This window comes from Cryptomeria japonica, chromosome 11 (assembly GCF_030272615.1).
Source record: "Cryptomeria japonica chromosome 11, Sugi_1.0, whole genome shotgun sequence".
Taxonomy (NCBI): Eukaryota; Viridiplantae; Streptophyta; class Pinopsida; order Cupressales; family Cupressaceae; genus Cryptomeria; species Cryptomeria japonica.
Window position 1 is genome coordinate 108,510,714 of NC_081415.1, and position 23,221 is coordinate 108,533,934.

The window sequence follows — 23,221 nt, forward strand, 5'->3', positions numbered from 1 at the left end:
GTCCAGTATTTCGATGACTCTTGTAACGCTCTGAAGGCAAGTTTAGCCTAGGAGAAAGAGAAAAGAAAGAAGGGTTGAAGAAGAAAACCAGCAATGGAGAAAGTATGTTATCCATCTCACCAGGCCACTTAACCATGAGATCCCGGTTACTCCTCCATAGCCTCTTCAATAGGAATCGATGAAGGACTATGAGGATATGAAGGGTACATTCATGCAGGCCAAGGAGTGGATTTCAGATGCTTCAGCACGTGCAGATATACCGGTAGAGAATTTAGTATCGTCACATGAATCGGCCTCTTCACTGGTCAGTCGTATCCAGGATCTAGCTGCCCATTGGGAGGACGTGGAGGAAATTCAGGATGAAATACTTCCTCATCTGAAGGTTATCTGAGGTTTGTCAAAGAGAAGTCTGGTAGATGCAGGTATCATGCAGGCAGGATACAGGTACGACTTTAGCACCTGGTATTACGCCTTGGTTACCCGGATTGAAGTTTTGAAGAAATCCGAGACCAAGTGCTTTGAAACAGAGGAGTGTCAGAGAGATTTTGAGCAAAGTATTTCATGTAGCATCCGAGATTTGGAAGAAAGAGAGTATAAGGGAGAAGCACTTGCAAGCAGAGAACCTGAGAGCCAGGATTCAGTCAAGTTTCTTCAAGGATTCAGGGATGATTGACAAAGGCGATCTCTCGAAGATAGCAAACTTTCTCTTCATCGATGAAAATTTTCTTGCCCAAGCGGTTGAGTGGGAAAGCATCCTCGCCACATGTACTGATGATGTGGACATCATTGAATTCCAGATTGGCAGTTTGCCAAGTGTCACCATGGAGGAGGTCAAGTTTATTGTGTCCAGGTACATCGAATCTGTGAAAGAGGAAAGTGGATACTCACCTCAATGAGATTAGCAGTTGTGCCACATGTCACTTTCTTATTCATTCGAGCTGATAGTGTTTTGGGAAACCCTAATTAGGGTTTATAGCTTTCAATCTTGGTCCTTGATCACTGTTTGATCTCGGTCATTTATTTATTTTTGAAAAACTATATAAGGCTACCTCCTCTCATTTAGTGTGTGTGAGGTTTTTGATGTATTGTTACGTAAGGTCATTTCCAGATAATATATTGCATGTGCGCTTGCTTTGTAATCTCTATTGTTTGAATGATTTGCATGGTTTCAATTTCCTCAACACCTAGTTAAAATTAATCTAGATTTGTTTTCATTGTTGTTAATTTGAATGAAGGATTTGATAAGTGTCAATTGATGGTGTACCTCCGCTCATACTTTTGGTGAATGGATGATTTCCATTTCACAGTGCAAAGTTAGCCTAAGCTCATCCTCTATGCATCCCAACATCTTAATCATAAGCAAAATCCATTGAAGATTGCACCGGCTTTGTGTAGTTGTCCCTAGTGTGTCAAAGCAAGGTTTGGTTTCTCGAGGGCACCCAATTGATACCGTCTCCATAGTTCATAGGATTAGATTAGCCTTCTTGAACCCTATCTCTTTTCTCCTTTCTTTTGAAAGTCTAAACCCCGAAAATCAAAAAAAAAAAAGAGAGCCTAAAAATTGCTAAATCCATCTAAGTCCAGCAGTTCAAGACAGTTGTTAAACGTAAGTCCCCCTTGAGATTTTCAGCATACACTACCCAAGAAGCTATTTCACTAAAGTCGCTTGTTCGCACATATAGACCTTGGAATCAGTAGTGATTTTTCAGGAGAGGATAGAATGCCTTCGGGTATCCTATCCTAATGTTTGGTAGATGATAAAACAGACACCAACATGGTTGCATCTTATATGATCAGTTTCTGAGGTTGTATGACACCTATTTGACATAATGACAGTCCGTAGTTATCCATGTTTGTGAGCCTCAATTGTCTTAGGTTGCTGTCTAACACTACATAGTTGTCACACTTCACTTTCAAAGTCATTATGAATGATCTTTCGTTAAAAATTTAGTGTCTAATGTTCCTTATACCAAACTAAAACGAAGATCAGATAACTGAGAACTTGCTAGCTAAGTGTTTGACGAAATATCTAAGCCAAGAAAATCAGAAGTTTATATCAGAATTGATAAGGGACATTATACTCATAGACTTGCATGATCAAACAACTAATCTTCATAATAACAAGCTCTAACAACAGATAGATCTAAAAAGGAACAATCTCCTTGTGATGGAATAAATTAAATGGGCATGAATAAATAATAGAAAAACAATATACAAAATGCAAAAGCAATTCATACTTGGAAATTGATTCTCGTATCTATGCCAAAATATAAGTGTCAAGCAATGTCAAAAGAATGAGCAGTAATTGTAACACTATTTTACATAATCCTATGTATAGGTAAAAGATGTAATAACATATTAATATATTGTTATTACTAAAATACAATAGAGGTTGAACGGTCACCTTGAAAATGAACTGAAAAGTCGTTTCATATTGATAAATATGTACTTTGTAACAAATGTTGAAGTTAATGAGAATTGGATTTCAGTCTTTCATTTTCAAATTCATTCACAATCCATCTCTTGGCCTCACATTGGTATCAGAGATAAGGCAAAATATTTGCACACCTTTTCAATCCTCCAAATTTTCCATGTATTTTCCTTATCTCCATTATTTGTAAGAAAATAAATATCAGCAGAAGACTTCATCACAGCAGACAAAAGATTGAACATAAACGAATAAAAACTCAATTCATGTCAATGGAGGAAGAAGATGGCCATCTGCAAACAATAATTCTGTAACTGGACATGAGAAAGGCAATCAGCAAAGTTGCAGTGCTTGACGCAATCATAATGTAGCACAAGCATTCAAATCTGTGAAGGTGCATTTTTCCTGAAATTTTTTCTTCATGTTTAAATTTAGTTTTTCTTCCCACCAATTCCCAAAATCACAGAAGTTGAATTGATGCCTTTGAATGAGAAGTTGAATAATCATCTCCCATAAATCTTTGCCATTTATTTAGGCCATGAGAAAAAAATAGTTAAAATAACATCCATGGTACAATTTTATCCATGAAAGAAACCTGGTTAGATTAATTTAGACAAATTCAAAATACTCTTATTTTCTATGTTCCACAGCATTCCGGGGACAGGGATGGCATGTAAGGCCCATAAACATATGTGCCTTACCTTGCTGTTTGATTTTGACACTAACTATATCAATGATGTTTTGTATTCCATCTAGATATTCAACTTGTATATTTTAGATACATATCTTATGATTTTATGTTTGAACCTGTGGTAGTGCTTCAGTGTCACTGTTTTCACTGATATCATGTTATTAGCAATTATATTACCTTATTCAACATTATTGGTTATTGCAGATTATTTAATTACACATCTACTGATATCTAGAATTAGATAATGTTAGTAGTAGATGTCACTATTATTACTTACAGAAACTTATAAATTATTCAATTTTGCATTTGATATTATATGATGTAATTGCAGGGTGTGTTTATCACTTGCTTGATTTCATTCTCGTTGATTGTTCTATGTTGTGCTTCAACGTTCTTTGTATTGTGTTGGTATGCCTAGTGTTTTAACTGAGCATGTAGACACAGGTTCCATCGACAGCGATTAATTTTGAGACCATTGCTTCCCTAGTGCCCACTAGACATCGGCATTGTTGGTACTTGGAAACTAGATCGGTTCTTCTTTCTATTGATTGGCTACTCCCTTTCATCTACTCCTTAAATTCCCCCCTCGGAAACTAGATCGGTTCTTCTTTCTATTGATTGGCTACTCCCTTTCATCTACTCCTTAAATTCCCCCCTCTATTCCTTCCCGCTAAGAATTTTATCACTAGAACTGCCAAAGAGGAAATATACAGATAGTATATCCAAACCACCTAGGTCTCCTCTTTGAGTTGCTCAACCCCACGCTAGCTTTCCATACCAAGCATTTCATACAGATAGTGGATGGTATTATTCATCAACCTCACATTCTCCATCAGCATTGGACCCACAGCTTGAGGTTTCCCCTTTGCCATTTGAGAGTCTACTCTCACCAATTACAGGTTGAAATTGATCAAAAGAACCTTTTGTAGAACACAATTCTACTACTGACAGGGGGGGGGGAATCAGTAGTAGATATAAACTATTAAACTTTAATCAATTTTAACTTTTAATTCAACTTGTCAAACTTCAATCTGAAAACCAAAAGTAATCGTAACTGAATTTTAAATAGATGCAACCACACAAGATTTTACGTGGAAACCCAGTATTCGAAAACCACAGTGAGTAATGCTGCTAGGATCTACTGTCCTAATCCAGCCTCACAATATTTAGGGCACCAACCCCAAGGAATCACCAAATCCCTTATATGAGCACCAACTCATCCAAAACCACAATTCAATGATCTGAGCACCAACTCAGAAATCCTAAAGGCATCAAATATAAGGATTAAACAACTTATCAGTTTTTCTGATCTGAATCATTACATTCACTGTATTGAACATGTATAAACAGATTATCACAAATTAAATTTTAAACTCATAATATACTGTTGAACTCCTTTGCCCTTAGAAATCTGCAAAACAAGATGTCTATAGTCTGAAAACTATTTGCAATCTTCAACACCCCTGTCAATACAAACTCAGAATTGAAAAATCATCAATAAAATGTCAATATGTCACTGCTCTTGTTCACACTTCACAACCTGTATCTGCAATCAAGATTTGTTCAGAATAATTCTAAAACATTCCACATATGTCTCTTGGAATAATTTCACAAATGAAACATGACTGCAAAAACCTTAACAAACTTCTATAGTGTTACCCTTATTCATACTGCTGTTATCTGAAAAGAGTATTTGTCACGGTCACTTAATTTGAATCTCTGCAACAAACATATATTCTTTCTATTTGATTTTCCAAAGAATCACTATCACTAACTCCCCCTTCAATACACGTCCTTGCATTATATAGAATGCAAATACTGTTGTAGAAAGAAGTTATAACCGATTTTCTTTCGGTTAAAAGCCTTTTCAATAAACTTCAACCGAATATAACAACCCATTTTTAACATATCTCAGCATCATATTTCGGAATGTTCTCATCCTTCTCTTTACTGGGAGTAAAGATAAGCAGCAGTTGAAACCACCACCTATAACTGATAACTAACCCAACCAAATAATATAACAAAAACGCTTGCCTTATTACATGGATGACTTTTGTCATTCCTACAATCAACGATATGCTTGTCTTATAACATTGAGGCTTTCATTGATATAAATTCCAAAGAACCATGGCAAGACAAGTGGCAATCAGTTACACAATAATAGTTCAATCAACCAGAAGAAATGACAAACAAAAACAGGTCTGAAGATTTCTTTCAATCTGAAAATCTTTCCACAGTATTACTGCCAATTATACTTTATGCAGATTGAAAACAATACTTAAGTTCTATGTTTGATAAGAAAATCTGATTATTGCATCATCCTTTTGAACAAAAATATACTGCTCACTTCATCACTGTATTATTCTGAAACAAAACTATCTTCTCAGGTTAATAATATACTGTTGTTATTTCTCATAGGAGCAGATCAATACAGTGAACAATTCACGAAGATACAGAATTGTATCATTTCAGATTGTCATGCTGCAAGCAAATGGACATGGTAACTTCCAGAAAAGTATTGACATCAATGACAAACCACCAATGTAAAAGTGGCTAACACCTTCATCAAAGATCAGATCCTCCATCTGTGCTCCATCCAAGAGGTGAAGATCAAGGAACAATTTCAAAGGCCCCATTTATTATGAAATCCAAGGAAGGTATCACTAGCTCAAGCAACACAAGCAACTCTCAAACTACCTTCTCCAAATATTCAAACCAATGGTTCTTGACTCTTTTTCTCTGCAAGGCTTTCACCCTCTAACACAAATCCCCTATAATAGGCGAGTCTAGAGGGACACAAGCAACTCTCAATCTACCTTCTTCATAAATTAGATCAGTGGTGCCTAGCTCTTTTTCTTTGCAAGGTCATCACCCTCTAGCACAGATCACCTCTTTTTCCAGCCCAACTAGCATCAAACAACACAAAAGATCCTTTAGATACTAATACTTTGCATATAAATGCTAACAGATCAGTTAAGCACTGCTTCTCTCAACACACAATTACTGATAGATTCCTCAACCTAGTCTCCCTCAACCTCATGGCTTTGCTCATTCTCATCAAGATGACTCAGGCCCACTCTTGCAACATAGGTCTACTAATTACTAGCTACCACCTTGACCACAAGACAAACTCATATTACAAGTTTCTTTTCTGCTACATCAGCCTTGAATGTTAGGGGATTTCCTAGAGTGAGTGCTTTAATTACTCCTAGGATCTCTTAGCATGGCCTCTCCAACCTTGGATTCTCCCCAATGACCATTATCAAGTGTTTCACAATGACCGGTGATCACTTAGACAATTCCTACATTTCAAACACAAGCAAGGGTATTCAATAAGATTTCCTACCAGTCTTCACTGACACATGCTTTGGGGTCCTTGTATCAGCCTTCATTACCATTTTCTAGTGGCACGATGCTTTATTTAGTCTTGTATTTTTATTTTATTATTTTGCTTCTAAGGTTCTCAATTCCAAGAACTTTCTATTCTTAACTGCTGTATTGGCTAGTCCCATTGGACCTACTTTAGGTCATCCATGTAGATCCGAAGTCTAGTTGCAGGCTTCCAAGACCATATCAGAGCATAAGCATGCTGCCATGGACTTTATTGATTTTAATTGCCAAGGAAAACTTCAAAATTCTCAAAACTCATTCTGCCTTTAGATTTTATTTTCAGCAATTTCCATTAGCCTCGGTTGGCTATATGCTATGAATCTACAAGATCAAAATTGCCCAAAACAGGCGTATTTGTAGTATACTCATGTCGGAGGAACTCCCTTTAGGCTTTAAGGTTCACCTGATACATGCTACACAGAATGGAGGTAAATTTTAAATTGAAGTCTTCAAATATTTTATTTTATTTTGTCTCAAGAACAATATGTTTAGAAGGTTACACGCCACAATCAAGGCCAACTGACTCACTTGGAAAAGTAGTAAAGGAATTCATGGACCAGTTGGCATCAAAAATTACTTGTGGGGTAAGATCTGTCCGAAACATGAACAAATACTAAGCACTCCTTTTTAGTTTAGATGTGTTTGTAGAGTCATGGCAATCTATAATCAGTGACATGGAGATCCATATATCGCCACACATCCATCTTTGACATGCTGACAGGCTTAAGAAATGGAACTGTTGCAATAGCAGGTGGTATGCATCAATAGGATTGTGATGGTGGATGGAAACCCCATGTTCCCTCTCTTCCACTATCTTTTAATCAAACATGATTGATTTTACAGGTTAAAAGGCTTTGAAGATACATATTTACAAAGTGCTGTAGCTTATTGTGCTGGTTGGTTCCCTCAACTTGGACAAAACAGATCTGTTTCAAATCAGTGTGCTTTTATATGAAATTGTAGAAATAAAGCTAATTCGTGATTATTTTGGGAACCCAATGTCTTTTGCACTGGACATTATTGGTTCTAATATCTTCTTAGATAGTGTTATTGAACCTTTTTATATAATTTCTGCACCCAGTGTTTGTTTGTTGTTCACATATTAATTTTTTTAACTCATCATGGCTCACCCATATACTTGTCAGGAGAAACTAAATGTCCATAACTACTTTTGCCAAAAGAGATTACGGAGGCTACTTTATGCCTTAAGGTTACAGACTACAAACAAGATCAAACCAAGAAAATTCTAATGGATAATACTACTAATATAGGAAACTACAAATGAGTGCCGAGACCTGTAAATACAACTTATAAGGGAGATTGATGGATTTGTTGTGTCCTGTAAGAAACCACAAAACACTATTTAAGTGGACTTTATTCTAACTCAAAATTAAGGAAATTGGAAGAAGAAAATCCTTAAATCAAACCTTTAACTTTTCTTCTTATGTTTGAAATGTCATTAGAAAAAACAACTGAAAGAGGTAAGCTATTACTGATCTTCATGGGCAATTGTTACTAAATGGATATGAACAGATATGACAGTAGCATTAGACAATCATCAGTAAGTTTCATCATCTTCAAGAAAAATTCTCATCAATGAATAAATGATGAGTAAAACATTTTTACTCAGCAATTTATTCTATTGAAAAAGAACCATTACTTTCCTCAGAAAACAAGTTTATTAACAGGAAGGCCTTAAGAATTGCCGAAGTACCATAAACTTGAGACAAGCAGCTAAATCATGATGGCATCCAAAATTTCTAACCATTCTCAAATCATTTTTTTCCAAGCAAAATATATGCAACTAAAAACAACAAATTTTATAATCTTTCTATGAGATGGCACATTCAAGTTCTGATACTTCGCAATTAAGAAAATTGGATCCTCAAAAAAATATGATTCTCAGGATTTTAAACCATTCTCAAAGTTCTCTTCCCAATTAACACCATCCCCAAGCAAACTACAATAAGTAATTCTAATCAATTTCTAAAAGATTAAAAATTTCACAGCTTTTAGTAAGAAAAGAAAGGCACCATCACCTCTTTCCTTTGCAGAAAGAATCCATTCAGGGAGTGCCAATTCACTTGGACATGCCTTGCGGGCATTCCGAGCCTGCATGGAAATTCCTAAATTTAGCCTTAGAAAAAGAACAACAATATGGCAATAAAAAAGAATTTGTTTTCCAAATGACTGCATGCAATTTCTCTTGTGACATAAAACCCAAGTTAAGTAATACGAGAATGGTATAAATTCTTGAACTTTCCTATGGACACATACAGTAAGAACAAAAGTGCATATAAACATTTAATAAACAATCTTGTAGAAAAGAAAACCAACATACCAGTTTTTTAAGGATCTGCATTACAGAATTTTTCTTCTGATTTAGTTGCTCCTCATAGGGCATATCTGCAAGAGGGGTCACAGCATCACGGGCACTCCTTGTCTTTATAATAGATCCATCAGTAACCATATTTTGATTGTCTATAGTATTTCCATCACCAAGTTCATCACAGACACTCCTTGTCTTTACAATAGATCCATCAGTAACCATATTTTGGTTGTCTATAGTATTTCCATCACCAAGTTCCTCAGTCTCCAGTGTTTGAGAGTTTGATGCATCAGAATCATCCACATGTTGGTGATTTCTCTCTTCTTCAATTACTTGTTTAGCTTTTTGCTTCTCCCATGAGCGTGGAAGAACATCTGCAACCTTTAATTGCTGTTTGTTTATAGTATGCCCATTCAATTTCTGTCATTTGGAGCACATTAAAAATCTTAGATAAGAAAAGCTCAGGGAGGAGCAAACAAATAAAGAGTATCATCTACAAGCATATCAATGCATAGGCATACCTCTGTAGCTAACATGACATACTCTTCACTGGAGAATGTAACGAACCCAACACTTGCACCCTTTTTCTTTTTAGCATTTGAATATGGCAATTCCTGCTCATTAAACAGAAAAATAAGTATCACTTGACACAATACTTTTCCAGTGAGTACATATGAAATTTCCTGATAAAATAAAATAAACTGATCTAGGGCATACTTCTATGCCCCACTTCACCATGTTTATGTTGAGTTTTTTAGCTTGGATAGGAATTCTGCACAACTTCAGTGTGAACGTGTGGAAGGTTCAAGTGGTTCAAGTTAGTCTATTTTGCATTTCACTTTTAAGGACTAAAGTGAACGTCTTTTATTTAGCTAAATTAGTCTAATAAAGTGTAGATAAGCATTAGTGATTTACAATTTTCTTCCATTTCATCCTTATAAGGGATAAGGATACTTACATAAGGGATAAGGATACTTTTTGTAAGTAAAGCTGGTTTTTGAAAGATAAGAATTTTTAGCTAAATTAGTATAAAGATAGAAGCAAGATAGAAAGATTGTAAGATACTGAATACGGTAAAACTCCGTGTAGCTGTGAGTAACATCAGTTGTGGAGGTTGCTTTGTAAGTTTTTGGAAGAAATCAAAATGTAAAACTGATTTGAAGCTGTAATTATCTATGTATACTTCTACATTTTAAAGATTTCATTATTGTATGATTTATGCAACGTTATTTAGAATTAAGACATAATCATCCAGATTTGAAAATTTCTCCATCATATCAAAGCCTTCTTTGTTGCAATAAGAATTTGTGGGGTTTTAGGTGGAAACAGTAAAGGAATCTTTGCTGTAAGAATCGCATGGTTTATTTCCGAGGGTCATGTACGAATTTTCCAAGAATTCGCAGTGGAAATCATAAAAATCACAGCTAGTGTTTAAAAGAAAATTGCAGACTTTTGTTACTGAAAATCACACAAGATTTTCTATATGAAATCACAGCCAAGATAGGAGTAGAATCCAAGGCTAATTTGGATGAAAAATCATGTTTTTTGTTCTCTATAAATCACGGGCCTTCTGCAATTTTGTGGAGGTTTTCTTTATAGGAAAATCATGACAAAAATTTATGTAGCCGGAAACTCCTCTGTCCCTCCCTGGGTGTGTGTATCCCCGTATCCAAAACTGAAACATATACGATACAGCCCGAATACGTATTTGATACTGTACCCACGCATGTCCAAAAATCCTTGATTTTCCAGCCATGCCGGATACTATGTGATTTGATTTTTTTAAATTTGACATAAAGCTTCCCAAATTTAATAAAAAAAAAACTTCATTCATGCTTTTTCAAAAAAAAAAATTGGTATAAACAAAACCTACAACAAATGAGAAAGACAAATAAAATGTTCTTCTGTTTCAGCGACCCATTTTTGGGTTATCTTCCAATGCAACTCTACTATTTTTGTATATTGTAAATTATAATTATTTATGTAGAAATTATGTGTCTATATTACTTTTGAAGTAATGAAATCTCCTCTAATAACTTGGAAAATTGTGTTAAGTATATGTGTATGTGTTTTGCATGAATGTCATATCCAGCCGTATCCATATTGAGGTTCTTCAAAAAAGGCCGTATCCATATACAATACTGTATCCGTATTTGTATCCGTATCCATTTCCATGCAACTTTGCTTCAATCACAACTAGTTTGTTGCAACAGCTAGAGCCTTTATAAACCACAACAGAAATTACTTTTTTGAGGTACAAACCCACAGCCAAGGGTTTGTGAGTCATGGCTACAGGCTATAAAAACCTGCAACCAGGGTATTTTATCACTGCTAACAAAGATTAGATTGTTTTCTGCAGTACAACTTGTTGCTAGAATTTGCTAGGACAACAAATACAGGTTTACAACATTGTAATGAGTATTTTTGAAATTCTTTTGAGCATTCTTTTATTATTTCTTAGATTTGAGAGTTTGTTTTGGAAGAAAATTGTAATGTCCCCATTTGGGATTCACCTTTATTTAGACCTGAAACAACATTTCTAAATTAAAGTGAGAATTGTAATACATTTATAAATATAATTTCATTAATTCCGAAGACATTTTACTGCAATATTTAACTCATAACGCTAAGAATAGTTTTTGGAAGAAAGAACTTATCTTGATAAGTTTCCCAGATTTGACAATGGAGGATATGTAATGACTGATAGAGTTAATGATGCCTGCAGATCTGAAAGTGCTATTCCTGATTTGAATATGATTCTTGCGAACTAATATATATATTGATTGTACTACAATCTGGTGTACAACATAGATCTGAAATATTCTATTGCTAAGAGTCTTGAATCATGCAAGATTTAATGATTACATTGATAAAAGTATGCAACTTTTATTTGTGGGTGATCTGAGATTATATGCAGTCCCAGATATCCTCTTTATAACAAATGCAAATTATATGCTGCTGAATCAACCCAAACTGATAGCTTGTCTGATATATTAACTTTGTTGATATATTAACTTTGTAATGGCAATGACCCAATGATGGGTAGGCTGTACTGTCGCGGTTTCTGAAATAATTCTTTGTCACTTATGCGATATATATGCTGCTATTCCTGATACTAAACCATGTATTCATGCGATCTGGCTTACTGACTCTGCTCATGTAGAGCCATCCAAACTGAGCAATGATATTTCTCCTCCCTCCCCTTGGGGTAGCCCACAATCCTCCCTTTATAACAACTGGGTGGCTGTGAAATGAAGGGTCATGCCCCTTCCATTCATATTCCTTCCATCGATTGGCTTAATAAAATCGAACTTGACTATTATTCACTAATAATCCTTATTGACTAATTAATGTTTGCATCAACTCAACGCTATACTCATTGCTACCGATTAGCCTTCTTATTATTCGTTGTCCTCATGGTTCGATGCATACCACCAAGAACAAGGATGTTACTGCCTGTAGCTTAATAACTGTTCCAATCTGATATGATCGATGGATCTGCACTTCTTTCATATCTTTCAGTAGGACTTGATGTGAGAAGTTGTATCTCACTATCGCACCCTTTGCACTTAGTGACTCATGCGTGCCTCTTCATTATGATTAGTTTTGTTATTAGTTTGCTTACATATTTCTTGAACAATAATCTATTGAAGGCTTTGTGTACGATCTGTATTTCTTCCTTGGGACCACAATAAGATAGGAATAATCTATGCCTCGATCTTACTGGGTTCAACATTGTCTTTCATCTATTTTATTGATAGCTTCCATAGTCATCACTCATCATGAGAATAATGAGTGTAATGTCTAAGGATACCCGATACCCGATGAGGTCAGGCGATATGGGCAATGTTATCGGAAAAACCTATTCTGACTGGGGCGACAGAGAAGATAAATGATGATCCATCGGGAAAGGTTACAGTGAAGCATACCAGGAAGGCGGAATCATCGGCATAGGGATCACTATCAGAAGCACTGGAAATTTGTTATGTCGATAGCAGATAAAGTTGTCGGTATAACCTTCACCGATAAAAAGGAGTACATGGTCAAAACAGCAAAGTCATCGAATCAGTGGCAGGCACGAAAAAGAGTCATCCTGATGCCCAATGGGATTGACATTCAAGAAGGTGATGTCATCGACATAACGCACATTATCGGGAAGAGGTAAAAACAATCATTCCAATACCCGATGGACAGAAGAGGAAGACATATGTCAATAGATAGGAAAAGCGGAAAGGAAACTATGTCGCCAAGCCACAGGGAAACATAAATTGAGTCATTCTGATGCCCGAAGAGATGACCCGACAAGGGAAGCAAGGTGCGGACCACGAAGAAAGACTTATTGGGGTAACATGCATCATCGGAGAAACATTTTCGGAGTTGTGCCGATGCCCGATGGGCAGAATGCCACAAAGGGATAGAAGGTGGATGTATCAGAATAACTTGTTCCGATGGACATAAAGGCAAAAGTAAAACCCAACCGAGGGAGGATTCATCAGGATGACTTGGTCCATCAGAAGAGAGATGAATATGTTGTGCCGATGCCTGATGGAATGATTGGGGAGACCTACGCCGATAAAGTAAAAAAGACTTCAGATTGAAATATTCAAAGGGACGAAACCCGAAGGCGCTGCACTAATGATAAACATGTTGGGATTAATTAAATGCTTCCAGTGGTTAATAAAATATAATCAAACGTCCCAAAGGATGTACCTCTTCGGGAAGGCATCTTTTGGTCTCATATATATATATAAACTTTTGTAAGAAGAGGAGATTAGAATAAGATTTTCAGAATAATAACTTTTGAGACATTTTGTACTTACAGAAACTTGTATCAATATAATCAGTTGCATTTCTTTCTATAGAGTTACAGATTAATGCTTTCCTGTAGGCAGTTCTTTTGTGGTATTATCTCAAAGAGATAAGGTTACTTTAAAATCTTCATATGAAGTTTATTTCCTTGTTGTTATCAGTTTCAATAAAGAAGTGCCTGTGAAACATAATTGTTCCCTGAATGGTCTCCTAGGATAGGGGTTAAACTCATTTAGGCAAACTATTGCAAAAGTTGATTAAAACAGATCTATTGGAGGAAGGATAACTGACAGATTCATCCAAAGGGTGGGTTTAAACATTGTCCCATAAGAGTTACACATTAAGTCCTGGTGGAAATTTAGACTCTGTAGCCCAACAAGAGGTAAGGCACTGATCATTTGAGAGTGACAACCTTTTCAGATCAATTACACTTTTACTTTCAAGAATAGAATAGTTTCCATTAGGATATCAGGTAGGAATAGGAGTAACATAGACATTTAGATTTATAGAATAGATAACAAAGACCGAATAGCTTCCATTAAACAACAATCTTGAACTCATCTGCTATATCTCTATCCCAGAACCCAATGCCATTCTGAGGTAGGAGTCAAGCTTGAGTAAAATCACACAATCTGCTATAAACAGCACTAAGTGAACAACTAGTGAATAGGTACACCTGCCTAGGTCTTGCAGAGCTGAAAGTGAGAGAGTTAATAACTCTATAGTTGACCAAGCCAGTTGGGGAATTTAAAGATAGAATTTGGCATATTCTTAGAATCCTCCAATCTGCTGATTTGAGATCCAACATCCTCTAAGATTAACAGATGTAATTCAACTTATTCCATTATTTTGTGCCAATATAGATCTTCTTGACGTTTATAGAATTTACAAATGCATGGATGTACTAATGGGTGCAATGAGTATGTAGATTACAAGTGCAATGAAAGAATGAAGGGATGAAGAGATCCTCTAAACCACATGTTGCCACATCACCTTCTCTTTTAACCATGAAATGATAATATCTTGTTTGGGGAACCCTAGCTAGACAAATAGAAGATTAACGGTTAGGAAACTTTGGGGTTCACTTAGATTTACCCCTTAGAACCCTTGTTCTAAGATGTTTGGTGGAAGGGATAAAGCATCTTAAATTTTCAAACTCGAATTTCACCTTTAGGCAATTTTTTGGCAAGCTTGTAGTGTTAGGAAAGTGGATTTTAGGAATGAAAAGAGGGGGGTCTAATGGGGTTGTCATTAAAAGACATCCTTTAAATATTAATTAAGGCTTAAGAAATTATTAACACCCAAAAGTACAATTGCATTGAGGGGATGAAATGGGATTGTTGGGTCCCAAAACCACTACTTCACAGTCTTGAAACACAATTTTAGAATTAGGGCCAAAGGGGATTTCGAGAAAGTAAAACGAGGGTTCATCAAAAGAGTATGGAGGGTTTAAGGCCAATTGACAAGAGTGGATAATCTCTCCCACACTTCGGGCTCAGCTTAAACTCGAGGAATATTCCTAGAGGTGTTCTTAATAGGGCTTTACACAAATTAAAATGTAACATAAACGTAACAACAACTATACCTAATGTATGCTTGAACCCTATTCTTGTCACTAGGCCAAAGACTAACTAGCTACATAAGACCTCTTTATATAGTCAATGAGAATATCATTGCAAGAAATACAAGATGAGGGCAAATAAAAATGATTCACATAAATAATTAAATGATAAAACTAACAAATTATATTTCCCTTGTAAAAGTGTTAAATCATGAACTACACAAACACCAAAACTAACTTTAAACTACTAGTTGTAGATTTTGCTTTGTTTTAAAGAGTGTGATTTGTTAAATGTTTTGAAGACTGATGCCTATCCATTTGGTATAGAGTCAACTTTCTAGGATAAACAACAAATTAGAAAAACTATACACCAGGGATATAACATCAAGCACATAACATACTTAATAATCCATCCACATACTACAAAAATATGTGAAATGCAAAAGAGGTTGTTGTCATTTTATGACACCCTTGGTCCATCAGCGAGAACTGATCAAAGATACGTTCCATGGACCAATATTACCTCAGTTGATCAAGCGCCAAGACAGGGAATCATGAAGATGCTCAAGCATTCTTTCATTATGAGGCAAGCTTCAGGCCTTCCGCTTTCCCCTTGCATCTTGCCCTTGTACCTTGGAGTTTGTTGGCGCCTTCCGAACTCCGAAATACCGAACCTCCTTTCCTCCCTTCTCTCCTTCCCTTGGGACCCCAAAATCCGAGAACCCTGGAATTCCAAATCTCCTTCCCTTCCTTCCCTTCTGGACCCGAGAATTTTGGATCTCCTTTCCTCCCTTTCCTTTCAGACCCTGAAATCCCAAAACCCCAGACTTCCGGACCTCCTTTCCTCGCTTTCCTGCCTTCTCGGACTGACATTCTTCTACGCACACCAGGGTCAAGGCTTCCCCTCCTTGACCATTGGTCTCTTTTCTATGACCAGTTTGCTATATATAGGTTGTTAAGTCTCATTGTAAAGGGTTCTCTCCCTACTGGCTTGAGCTACTTCATGCTTTTTCACTTCTCTTGACGATTTGTATATTTTCTTGCATTTCTACAACTATAGGTTTGGCCATTGGCCTGAGAATGAATTGAAATCATCATTCTTGCCACTCCTCAACTTATGCATGGTGTGTGTATTTTCTTACCTTCATTATAAGTGTATGTTTTATGACTTTCTCTCATGTATATGCTGAGTTAACTTAATTCAAAGTGTGACTTGTGGGAAACCTTCTCCCCTTTTGACATTCAACAAATTCTAACCTCCATACATGCGTTTGGGACCATTCATGCCACTAAAATTTGTGCATCTCCAGGGTATTTCAATCGATTCTTTGTGTCATTTTGGGGTGGAGAGAGCAACATCCCTTATCTTGGTGCATCACCTCCTTTCATTTTAACATTTCCTTCTTACATTTTCCTCTGCAAGCTGTTAGGATAGGTTTAGAAGTAGAATTTGGAGTGTTGAGTTGGTTCAACACCTACACTTGGATGGTGAAGGAAGTTGGCCTTCTCCAGAGATTCAACCCCTTTGTGCAACGTCCCACACTTCGGGATTGTTTCCATGTTTCACGAGGTTGCTAAGTTGATAGCTCGGCAAGGGTGCAAACTTTTGTGACAACAGAGACCATTACAATGCTTGTAGTGAATTGAAATGTTGTCACATTTATCAAATATGCATTGCACTCACACCAATATATGTGGCAAGAGAAACATTAACTGATTTGAGAGTTCCCTGAAGATTTATAGGCATACATGGTGTAATATCCCCTACTCATATATGACTGAAAGTGTGCAAGGAATATCAACAAACAATTGTTTCCTAACCTTCAATCTGTTGTTCAAAGGTATTAGACTGTATAACTACGTGTTATGCGGTTTTCTGGACAGTTGAATAACCTTGCATGTTATGCAGTTTTGACTGATATAATACTTCAGACTTGTTTTGACAGCATTAACTTCGGCTTACAATCAAAAGATGACTTGCAAACAGCTACTAAACAATAGGACAATCCTCTAGAATGGAAGTACAGTTGTTTTTGGATTTCCCGATGCAATTACATGAATTAATATGCAATAATTGTACACCTACAGCTGACTGGAATTTTAACAAACAGCTGACATGCAACCATATAACAATATGTAAATGAGATGCAACCTTATCTCTCCTTTATTTAGAAATAATAGGCTGATTACAAATGTCCAATCAAGTGCCAAAACACTTGGCTACTTAACAATGATTTTTCAAAATGTCTGAAGACACATGGCAGCCATAGATTCATGCATACAAACTGAAATACAAGTAAATATTAATGCCAAATGAATCTGGAAAATATCGCCTAGATCTGAGATTGAAGAAGCAAGCAATATCTTGTCTTTTGGAGCCTCCCTTGAGCCAAATCGAATTATTCTCCAAATCGCCCCTGCTGCAGATGTGAATGACTGATAACAATTGATTGCCAGCAATAAAGTCTCCTTTCAACCACTGAATATCATCGTTGACCTTCTCCAATGACAGCGCTATAATCAAATGGTGATTTCAATGCTCAAGCAAGGTGATATTGAACAAAATCGTGGGTATGGGAGGTGAAGTTCGATTTGATTCAGACCTGCTATACAACCTGCAACCTCCTAATTTCTCCTTCAAATTGCTTCTAGGAGAATCGCCTAGCCTCCTCAATAGAAATCGATGCACTTGGGTCACACAATAATGATGAGCTGAATACACCCAACCCCGTCTACCATGAAGATGCAATAAAAACTCAATACACACAATGTGAAGGATTGAATTTATCCTCCACTCTCAGCTGCAACCCTTCAAAGGATCTCTCACCATCTCAATTATGCAAATCATAGGGAGGTATCATTCCCAATGATCAAATCTGCAGAAAACCTTGGCACCACAAGTCTAAACACGAGAAGATCTCAAATAACCAATGCCCAACAATGAGGCTGCCTCCTCTATTTATTCTTTTCCCTCAAGAGGTCGGCCTCCTTCAAAAAATAAAATAATATTTAATTGAACTCCTAGAAGATTCCCCTTAAATAATAATAATATTATTTAAGTGACTTTATTATTTAATTTGCACTTTAGATAATTAAAATATCATTATGAATATAAACTGCAACACACCTGACATCATACGTGAGAATTCATTATCTCACTTAAAATCATATGGAATGTGAAGCCACAAGCAACTGCCCAGTCAACCCTCTCATCAACCTTTTGGCTATGAGGATCAAGTAATAGGTCAAAGTCCTCTACAGATTGGTCCTCATGAAAATGGGGACATCCATGCATTGATGTCATATATACATCACAAATCTTGTGACAATCACAAAGTTGCTGCTCCAACTAGATTGGATTGACAGGAGTTGGATCTCTATAAAGCTCTAGCAGCTAGAGCCCTAAAACAACCAATTACCAACCACGTGAAAAGAGAGAACTTGTACATATAGCAGCTAGGAGTCACACCCTCAAATGCCAACAGAAATATACATTATACCTAGCATTTAAAATTAACCTATTGCATTGATGCTTGCACTAAGGATTAACAATAACCATTGAAGAATGCATTTTGAATGTTGCAGGGCTCAAGTCAAGGCTTAATGGTGGTCTAGAAGTTCTTAGGGTAGTTGGACAAGCACGCCTAACCATGGTAATGGAAATGACCTTCCGGGCATCAAATTTGTGTTCATGTCCTTACACCTAGTGCTACTATAGAGACATATTATACAACTCGACCAACTTAAGTGTTGTATGCTATGGTGGCAAACATGTGGTCCAATAATATTACATCTCGCAACACATATTGACAACTAAACCAGAATATGCCAAAATATTTCACCTTTTACCCATCATGCATTGCACATATGGAAGTGGGACCCACAATCAAAACCACAATGCAAAGGTGTTGAGGGACACAATTGAACACCACTAGCTAGAGACCTGTTGACGTGTATTTTGTACACAGCCTAACACAGAATAAAATACCCAAGGGTACCTTATCCTCTCTTGAATAAAGTTTCTGAATGCTGAAGATATCGCGAAAAGGATCAATCGGAGAAACTTCAAGGTTCTTGTATGTAGGATCTCTACGTGTGGATAAGCTCTCTGTGGTATGATGTGATTTGCTGGAATCACAAGGGGACTTACATTTGATGATTGAACTTCTGATTTGCCTTTGAATATTGCTGGAACACAGGATCTTACTGCCTTAGATTTGAAAAATGGAAAAAAGATGAGGGCGAAGAGAGGATCTAATCCTAATACTAAGAATGTAGGAGCAATGATTGATCTTTGATGAAACTCTAACTAGGTCTTGTTTTGACATCGCAGGACCATCTCCACAAGGCTAGTGTGATCTTCGAAGGGAAGATTTATGATGTTCAAATCATCACTGCAGGCATAGACACCATCAGGTTGATGCATATCAATGAAGAAGCGACAATTGAAGTTAAGCTTAAGCTGAACGATTCCAGTTGACTACACAAGGCAAGTCTACAATCAACAAACTGCTAGTAGTATGGATATACGAATTTCACCATCAATCAAGCATATTTCTTCCACTCATCTAATAACATGAAATCAAATATGAGAAGTATAAAGACCATGCAAATTGTCGATTCGACCCATAAATTTCACCATTTCTTCAATGAAGTTACAAGTCTTTTACAACAACATCTTGGCAACAATCTTTGCCTTCTCTCTCTACTCTACTCTAATTACTATTCTATCAACTAGCTAACTACTCTCTATTTGTCTTCTAACCGCTTTCCAACTCCTTCCTAACTACCTTTACAAAATGAAATGCCAGGGCTTATATAGTGCCCTCAATACAATTCGATGGCTTAGATCAATTCGAGATCAATGGCCAAGCTTCAACAATGAAAACCCTAATTAGGGTTTGTTACAACCATTACATAACATTTAATGCTTGACCAATGATAAAATTGTATTGCTTGGACACATGTCCTCTCTAGAAAAATCGACCAATGGATAGCCGGGGTAGGTACATCGGAGTTTGTGCCACCTTCCATGATTAGGTACATTGAATCTGGACATGCTGAGGTGGACCACACTGACTGGAGAAGTGATGACTAGGATGCCACCTCGTCTGACACTTGTAACTTGGTAAATATTCAACTTGATGTTGTTGAGAAGCTAGCTTCAATTAATTCTTCTGGAACTATCTGCTTCTTCAACGAACCCTTGCTCTGACTTCTTGTGTCCTTGATTTGCAGGATGATGATGTACCTCGCCTTGGAATGCTAGACTGGAGGAGGCCGCCCTTGTCCTTGCTTGATCGTCCTTGAGGAGACCGTCCTTGATCTGGCTTGATTTTCCTTGAGGAGAACCTTCCGACTTGTAGATCCTTCAAGCTTGGGAGTCGCCATCTTGATACCTACACAACATTTCAAAATTAGTAATATATCTTGAAATCTAAAAATTAAACTTTAAAAGGAAGATTCAAGATTTTAATTAGGAAACTTCATGATAAATCTTGAGTTATCATTTCCTAATTAACCATGCAATACTTAGACTTTTCTAAAAAATGTCTAAAAAAAAAAAAATCAAACCTTGAATAAGGGTGTCAAGATGATTTTGCCATACCTCTTCTTGAGAATTAACTCTAAGAAATGATGTAAAAATAGATTTCGCTAGGCAAAGCATAGATCAAAGCCTTCTCTTGAACAACTTGCGCCCCCTTTAGCTAGCTTCTTCAAGATCTGGAAATTCGCCTTCAAATGTAGCAAGAAATTCGCCTCTCCTTTCTTTGCCTTTTCCAAATCGCACTTGAAACAATGAGTGAATGATTTGAATAATGAAAACACACCTCAAATATATAGAGCGCTCACCATTTTAATTTTCCATAGGCCGACTTTGAAAATAAGTCAAAAATAAATAAAAATTAAATAAAAGAAGAGGCCGACTTTATAAATAATATTAAAATAATACCCCAAGCGCTCTTTCTTTTGATTTTAAATTAATAATAATTAATTTCAAATGCCTTTATAATTAAAAAATTTCGATTTTAAGGCTCAAAATTAATTATTAAATGCCATGCGCCATCATTAAATGTCAATTTAATTTCAAAATATTTCAAGGTTTTATCGAATTTGCAATTTGAAGGATATTGGCGCCCAAGCATGGGAAAATAATAGATATCAACAAGATTGCTCTGGTCCCTTGGAGAGGGACAGGAGCGCCTATACCTTTTGGACCTCACACTTCTTTTTTTTACGTCCAAGACCTCATTTTTGACGTCCAAGATGGCATTTTTACTTAGAATTTCGAGTTCAATTTATTCGATCTTTGAAATGAGTGCATTTTAAAGCATTTTCGCCCTGGTCCCTTGGAGAGGGACAGGAGCGATTTCATCTTTTGTCCTTGGTCCTTGTCTTTCAAATCGCCACTTCAAGTTTGGAGGCAAACAATGATCTTCGTTCGTCCTTTAATGCATGTTCAACTCCATTTTGCAAGGCAAACTTTGACCTTCTTAAGACTTTTGCCCTAGTCCTCCAATGAAGGACAGGAGCGATCTTTACATTTTGGCATAAGATTGTTGACTCTTTGGGTTATTTCTTTGTTCACCATCTTTCAAAAGACATTTCTCACTTTGCATCTCTTTGTCTTGGCATGATTTTGGAAGGAAATGATTGATTTGAAGGATATCGCCTTGGTCCTTGAGTGAAGGACAGGAGCGCCATTTAGTTGATTGTGCAAATTCTTGATCTCCTCGTCCTTGAATTACCTTTAAGGCACAAAACATGCTTTCTCCATTTTATCTAAAGTCGTGAAAATGAGAAATGGTATTTCAATCGTTAGGCACTTAGGCGTTTTGAAGATTTCGCTCTAGTCCCTTGGAGAGGGACAGGAGCGCCCTAGCCAATTTTCATCGATTTGGTGGTCTTTGCAATCTCGTACCCTCTTGAAGCACTTTAAATATCATTTTGACCTTGTGTCTTGACTTGGATTCGTCCAAATTTGGAGAGGAAGGACTGGATATTAAGTTTTTCGCCTTGGTCCCTTAGAGAGGGACAGGAGCTATTTTGCAAATCCAAGCTTATCCGTCCTTTGTTAGCCTTCCAAATTATATTCAATGCATAAATCATGTTTTCCTTGGTCTCTTCAAATCATAAAATTGTCTTGATCCTGCAAGAACAGTGCAAATTTGAAATTCAAGCTCCGGTCCTTCATTGAGGGACGGGAGCACTTTTGCAATTACAAGCCAATTCGTCCTTTGCTAGCTTCGAAAATTATCTTCAACGGATCGATTGTGTCTTCCTCCACCCACCTCAAACGCGAAACTTGCTTTCCTTTTGCCAAAAACTTGCCTTGAGGGAAAATCGCTCTAGTCCCTTGGAGAGGGACAGGAGCGCCCTTTGAAAATAGCCCTGGTCCCTGGGTGAGGGACAGGAGCGAACTTGTCATTTAGGTTGGTTTTCTCCTTTGTGGCCCACTTAAATTATATTCAACGGACAGAGCACACTCCCCTTGGCCTCTTCCAATCGCAAAATTATTTAAGTCTTGTGAGGATAATGCAAATTTGGGATTCAAGCTCCGGTCCTTCAGTGAGGGACACGAGCGAATTTTGCTCTCTAGGCCAAATCGTTACAATTTTCATCAAAAAATGTCTTGGCTAAGGAAGATATCATCTTACTTCATGCTATGAATAAAAGTTAATGTCCAAAAAAGGTCTAAAATTGTGCACATAAAGAAAAGCGCTCTGGTCCTTCAGTGAGGGACAGGAGCGAATTTGACCTTCTAGGTAAAAACTTCATCATTTCATTGTTTTTGATCAAGTCTGGATGCTCTATCATGCTCATTTCGTCCTTCACCATGCTTTTGATGTCTCAATTTAACCAAACAAGGCCAGGAATGGCTCAAATAAGTATTTTCGCCCTGGTCCCTTGGTGAGGGACAGGAGCGCTTTGCCTTGGTCCCTTGGAGAGGGACAGGAGCGAAATTCGCTCTGGATCCTCAGTGAGGGACAGGAGCGAAATTTGACTTTTTGA

The 23,221-nt window shown here is 36.9% G+C and overlaps 1 protein-coding gene across 1 annotated transcript in view; it reads right to left on the reverse strand.

The window, feature by feature from the left end:
* The window catches only part of LOC131037601 (zinc finger CCCH domain-containing protein 24), a 139,885-nt gene that overhangs the window by 72,007 nt on the left and 44,657 nt on the right, over nt 1-23,221 (reverse strand). The window contains exons 3-5 of the mRNA XM_057969784.2: nt 9,360-9,452; nt 8,851-9,258; nt 8,549-8,621 (exon numbers count right to left, since the gene is read on the reverse strand). Coding sequence (XP_057825767.2) covers nt 8,549-8,621; nt 8,851-9,258; nt 9,360-9,452 — 574 coding nt within the window. The remainder of the gene's footprint in view (nt 1-8,548; nt 8,622-8,850; nt 9,259-9,359; nt 9,453-23,221) is intronic.